This window comes from Olea europaea, unplaced genomic scaffold (genome assembly GCF_002742605.1).
Source record: "Olea europaea var. sylvestris unplaced genomic scaffold, O_europaea_v1 scaffold3719, whole genome shotgun sequence".
Lineage (NCBI taxonomy): Eukaryota > Viridiplantae > Streptophyta > Magnoliopsida > Lamiales > Oleaceae > Olea > Olea europaea.
Window position 1 is genome coordinate 26,540 of NW_019256514.1, and position 6,864 is coordinate 33,403.

The 6,864-nt window shown below is 31.4% G+C and overlaps 1 protein-coding gene across 1 annotated transcript; it reads left to right on the top strand.

Moving 5' to 3' along the window:
- The first annotated feature begins 307 nt into the window (after positions 1 to 307).
- Positions 308 to 2,754, top strand: LOC111386749. Its single transcript, XM_023011211.1, has 4 exons — positions 308 to 628; positions 785 to 1,082; positions 1,299 to 1,474; positions 1,936 to 2,754. Exons 1-4 carry the CDS (start codon positions 308 to 310, stop codon positions 2,752 to 2,754), a joined length of 1,614 nt encoding a protein of 537 aa, XP_022866979.1.
- Positions 2,755 to 6,864: the final 4,110 nt, after the last annotated feature.

A 6,864-nucleotide genomic window follows, 5' to 3' on the forward strand; every position in this document is an offset into this window, starting at 1 on the left:
AGATGAAGTGTACAAGCTATGCTCACTACTAAACATAAATTGCAAGTAGAATTTAACAAAAATGGAGAAGCTATAATTATGTTATTTAGTTCATTTTCTTACCATCTTATGTCTTTTTTCTTTGAATTTAATTTGGATAAATTTGCTCTAATTATGTTCCATATTTTTTGAATAAAAGTGCTCTAATTATGTTCCATATCATCTTACAACCGCATTGTCTACTTCAATCACCACTGCGACCACCAATTTCTAAATCCTTTCATTTTGAGACTCATCAATCAGGTTTTATCGCTCTTTACTTGTTATTATGTCTATGAGAAATTTTGAATCTGGATGTGCCAAAAGAAAAAGGAAGGAAAAGATTGAAAAGTTGATTAAATCTCAAGAGGGAGCACTTGATATGTTTTTTGGTAGTAGTAAACGAACTCACAACGATGACATAGCTGCTGAAGAAGTGTTAAATGTGAATGACAACAATAATAATACAATTGAAGAAGGACATTGTGTGATGAATGAAGAGGTATCTACTGACAAAGATAATGAACCATTTTCTCTCGACCTTGTTGACCCAGCAAATTGGGGAAATATGAATACAAATTTAAGAGATTTAATTGTAATGAAAGGTCCTGTAAGAGAAAATGATCTGATTTTTCCGAAAGATGGAGCAAATCGACACTTCTCATCCACACATTACGTTCGATGATTACCTAATGGAGAGAAGTATGATAGAAAATGGTTAATCTATTCAAAAAGTTTGGATAAAGTATTTTGCTTTTGTTGTAAGCTATTTAAGAATGATGGGATCAGAACCCAATTGGCACATGATCGGAAAAATGTTGGTGAAAAACTTAAAATGCACGAAGCAAGTTGTGACCATATCAATAACATGAATAAATGGATAGAAATGGAATTAAGATTTGAAAAGAGTAAAACAATTGACAAAAGTGTGCAAGAACAAATCAATAGAGATAGAGAACATTGGAGACAAGTATTATTGAGAATAATATCTGTGGTGAAAACTCTTGCTGAGAATAATTTAGCATTTCGTGGGGACAATGAGAAGATATATCAAGAAAATAATGGTATCTTTTTAAGCATAATTCAAATGATTGCTGAGTTCGACCTCGTAATGCAAGAGCAGGTTCGTCGAATAAAAAGTAAAGAGATTCATTATCATTATCTAGGACACAAAATTCAAAATGAGTTGATACTTATGCTAGCGGGCGAGATAAAAAAAATAATCATTGAGAAACTCAAAATTTCTAAATACTTTTCTGTTATACTTGATTGCACTCCAGATACAAGTCACGAAGAACAAATGTCAATGATATTGAGGTGTGTAGATATTTCGACAAGTCCAGTGAAGGTTGAAGTATTCTTTTTAGGGTTTTTATTAGTAGATGATACATCAGGTAAGGGGCTTTTAAAGGAATTGGTGGATGCTTTGAATAATCTAGAACTTGATATTGATAATGTAAGGGGTCAAGGCTACGATAATGGTGCTAACATGAAAGGACAACATAAAGGAGTTCAAAGTAGACTATTACAACTAAATCCTAGAACATTCTACATTCCTTGTGGATGTCATAGTCTTAATCTTGCACCTTGTGATATGGCCACTTGTTGTTCATAAGCTAAATCTTTCTTTGGGGTGGTGCAACGTATATATACTCTATTTTCTTCATCTACTAAACGATGGAAAGTTTTCAAAGAGAATGTAACTGGTCTTACCCTTAAGCCTTTGTCACAAACTCGTTGGGAAAGCCATATTGAAAGTGTTAGAGCGATAAGATTTCAAGCTCCGTAGATAAAAAAAAGCTTTACTTCAATTAGCAAATGTTGATGATCCTAAGACAAAAAGTGAGGCGGAGTGTTTGGCAACATATGAAATTGACAATTTTGAATTCTTACTTGGAATGATTATTTGGTATGAAGTGTTGTAATGTTAACAGAGTAAGCAAACAATTGCAAGCAGAAGACATGCATATTGATGTTGCTATAGACCATTTAAAAGGCCTCATTTCATTTTTCAAAAGTTATACAGAATCTGGTTTTGAATCGGCCATGGTTGATACTAAAGAGATTGCAAGTGAATTAGAAATTGAACCGATATTTCCTAAAAAACGGGTTATACATAGAAAAAAACAGTTTGATGAGATTTCTTCTGAAGAGATAACACAAACAGCTGAAGAATCTTTTAAGATCAATTATTTCATATATATAGTGGATCAAGCTCTATCATCACTTCAGAATAGATTTGAGCAATTTCAGAAATATGATGATATTTTTGGATTTTTGTTTGATTTGAAAAGACTTAAATCTATTGATGATGATGTTTTGAAATGTTCTTGCATTATACTTGAAAATTATTTGAAGCATAATACAATTTCTGATATTGATGGAATAGAATTATTTTCTGAATTGAAAGTTTTAAGGGAAGGAATATCTGCAAACATTTTTGGAGCAATTGATGTATTGGATTACATTAAGAAAATGAACTGTTGTTATGCAAATGCCTGGATTGCTTATGGAGTATTATTAACTATTCCTGTCACAGTTGCCTCTACCGAAAGAAGTTTTTCAAAGTTGAAGTTGATTAAATCTTATCTTCGATCATCCATGTCACAAGAGCGATTGAATGGATTAGCTCTGATTTCTATTGAAAAAAATATGTTGGACAAACTTGATGTTAGTAGTTTGATTACTAATTTTACATCTCAAAATGTGAGAAGGTTAAATCTTATGCTAGCCTAATCTTACGGGTTGTGAAAGAAGTTTTATTTTGTTATTCTATCTTTCGAATTGTATGAAGTTTTCTTTCTAATATAAAAGTGTTAATTATTTAAATATTTATATATTGTTAGACTTGTAAAATAAGTTTTGTATTGAGGGGCCCCATAATAATTAAACGGCCTAGGGCCTCTAAATTCTCAGGGCCGGCCCTGCACCAGTATTCCATGATTTTTATGTAAACTAGATATTAGGCTAGTCTAGCGCATGCCTTGTAGCTATAGGATATTTCCATTGATTCAAAATAAAGGATTCTTCGAGTTCTACGAAAATTATGTAACTATCAATCTTTGTTTTCCTATTAGAAGATTTAATAATAAATTTATAAAATATGCCTCTTATTATAGAATCATTCAAAATTGGTTTATCCAGGTATAAATTCAAAAAAGCTACTCAGTCTTTGTTTAACTTTCCTTTATAGTTGTCAAAATTATAAGTCGGTAGAAAAGAATGGTGGATGATTGATTACTAGTTGTAGCTCTACAAAATGTATGGTAAAAATTAATATTTGACTTTGAAAAGTAACTTATATGCGCGATATACCCGAAAAATTTAACGATCAAAATGAAATATCCCATAAAGTTCGGGTCCTAGTAAACTATATTGAGTTTTAAGTTGAAATCCTATTCACATAGAATACCTTCGATGTCTGTATCATACTACCTATAAAAATATCGCTCTCTTTCATCACTTCCTCACACTATCTACGAGCTATCTGAGTAACTCCATCACTCTTTCACTTTATTCTCTCACTTCATCGCAGCAAATAAGTTTTATTTTCCAACCCTTAACTCGCAACAAGGGCCGCGCCAGGAAATTCATTTAGTACGGGCACAATTTTATCATCATCGAATTTCAAGTTTTTGATCATAGATTTAATGATAAAAATTTGATATCCAATTACAACTGGGAATAATTCAGAAGGACATAACAGAATCATAAATATTGGAAGCAAAAGCAAAGCAATTCACATGGCAATTTACCTAGCAATACTAGAATCAATTAATATTGCAAGTTGTGCAATCACACTTCACGGTGATAGAGTAAGCAACTCACAGAGTCAATAATATTGGAACTGGAAGTCTGGTAGAAAAAGTATTTGAAGAGCAATGTGTAAGCAGTAGGTTTCGATCAATTAAAGAGGAAAGTTCTAATTTCATATGTTAAAAAGAAAAAAAAAATCAAACATTATTACAATTTACACAATTCAAAATAAGGAAAAGTAAGAAAAGAAAAATAAGTATAAGTTTTAGGTTCGAGGGCTTCTCCTTCTTTTTCTATCGTTCAGTTGCTACCAAAGAATAGCTGACGAGCGCGTTTGCCTAGTGCTGTCTAGGGACCAACAAAAGTAATCATTCCTCAAGAGACCAAAATTTGGACTCAAAAGGTCCACTTTATTTCTTGAACGAGACTCATATACTTGGAGTTTGCATTTTTATAATAAATTACTCATCTATGATGTTAGATCCAAATTTTCAATTTTAGTTAATTACCTCTCTCAAGCAAAATTAATCCTAATTAATTGGTTTAATATATTATATCTCTATGTCGATTTAAACCAAACAATTGTATTAAATATTCGTGAAAATAAATCAATAGATCACCTAGGACTAGAGGTATATCTATATCCCTTACACAAATCAAGGGCTCTTAATATTTAGTCTAAAATGCACAATATTCTCTTGAGCAATATACAAATCACTAAACATAATCATTAATTGGCTACATAAATAAAAATACAATAAATAACAAAACTAAAATATGAAATTAAGTAACTTACTATTAAAGAGCAAATATTAAAACTAATTAAAGTTATGTTAAACTAATACCACAAATCCTAGCACAATTAATTAGCCCATATTATATAAATACAATACATTACAAATATGGCAAAATAATTGAGAAAATACAAAATTATAGACAAAACCCCTTTTGAAGCTTGGCTTCACCTTAGACGTATTCTCCTTGCTCTATGATTTGTCCTCCAAAAATTACCATTAAAAAAAAAAAAGCGGAGGAGAAGACGAGCTTTTAGCAGAAGAAGCAGAATTCAATTTAAAACCCTAAGAAGGAATTGCATCTCAAATCCTTGAAGTTTTGGAAAAGTCATAAAACAGTCCCCAGGTCATTTGTTCATTAAAACATGACACCTAATCGCCAATCTCAGGGCCGGCCCTGAGAATTTAGAGGCCCTAGGCTGTTTAATTATTATGGGGCCCCTCAATACAAAATTTATTTTACAAGTCTAACAATATATAAATATTTAAATAATTAACACTTTTATATTAGAAAGAAAACTTCATACAATTCGAAAGATAGAATAACAAAATAAAACTTCTTTCAGAACTCGTAAGATTAGGCTAGCATAAGATTTAACCTTCTCACATTTTGAGATGTAAAATTAGTAATCAAACTACTAACATCAAGTTTGTCTAACATATTTTTTTCAATAGAAATCAGAGCTAATCCATTCAATCGCTCTTGTGACATGGATGATCGAAGATAAGATTTAATCAACTTCAACTTTGAAAAACTTCTTTCGGCAGAAGCAACTGTGACAGGAATAGTCAATAATACTCCATAAGCAATCCAGGCATTTGCATAACAACAGTTCATTTTCTTAATGTAATCCAATACATCAATTGCTCCAAAAATGTTTGCAGATATTGCTTCCCTTAAAACATTCAATTCAGAAAATAATTCTATTCCATCAATATCAGAAATTGTATTATGCTTCAAATAATTTTCAAGTTTAATGCAAGAATACTTCAAAACATCATCATCAATAGATTTAAGTCTTTTCAAATCAAACAAAAATCCAAAAATGTCATCATATTTCTAAAATTGCTCAAATCTATTCTGAAGTGATGATAGAGCTTGATCCACTATATATATGAAATAATTGATCTTAAAAGATTCTTCAGCTGTTTGTGTTATCTCTTCAGAAGAAATCTCATCAAACTATTTTTTTTCTATGTATAACTCGTTTTTCACGAAATATCGGTTCAATTTCTAATTCACTTGCAATCTCTTTAGCATCAACCATGGCCGATTCAAAACCAGATTCTGTATAACTTTTGAAAAATGAAATGAGGCCTTTTAAATGGTCTATAGCAACATCAATATGCATGTCTTCTGCTTGCAATTGTTTGCTTACTTTGTTAACATTATTCAACACTTCATACCAAATAATCATTCCAAGTAAGAATTCAAAATTGTCAATTTCATATGTTGCCAAACACTCCGCCTCACTTTTTGTCTTAGGATCATCAACATTTGCTAATTGAAGTAACGCTTTTTTTATATGCGGAGCTTGAAATCTTATCGCTCCAACACTTTCAATATGGTTTTCCCAACGAGTTTGTGACAAAGGCTTAAGGGTAAGACCAGTTACATTCTCTTTGAAAACTTTCCATCATTTAGTAGATGAAGAAAATAGAGTATATATACGTTGCACCACCCCAAAGAAAGATTTAGCTTTTGAACAACAAGTGGTCATATCACAAAGTGCAAGATTAAGACTATGACATCCACAAGGAATGTAGAATGCTCTAGGATTTAGTTGTAATAGTCTACTTTGAACTCCTTTATGTTGTTCTTTCATGTTAGCACCATTATCATAGCCTTGACCCCTTACATTATCAATATCAAGTTCTAGATTATTAAAAGCATCCACCTATTCCTCAAAAAGCCCCTTACCTGATGTATCATCTACTAATAAAAACCCTAAAAAGAATACTTCAACCTTCACTGGACTTGTCGAAATATCTACACACCTCAATATCATTGACATTTGTTCTTCGTGACTTGTATCTGGAGTGCAATCAAGTATAACAAAAAAGTATTTAGAAATTTTGAGTTTCTCAATGATTATTATTTTTATCTCGCCCGCTAGCATAAGTATCAACTCATTCTGAATTTTGTGTCCTAGATAATGATAATGAATCTCTTTACTTTTTATTCGACGAACATGCTCTTGCATTACGAGGTCGAACTCAGCAATCATTTGAATTATGCTTAAAAAGATACCATTATTTTCTTGATATATCTTCTCGTTGTCCCCACGAAATGCTA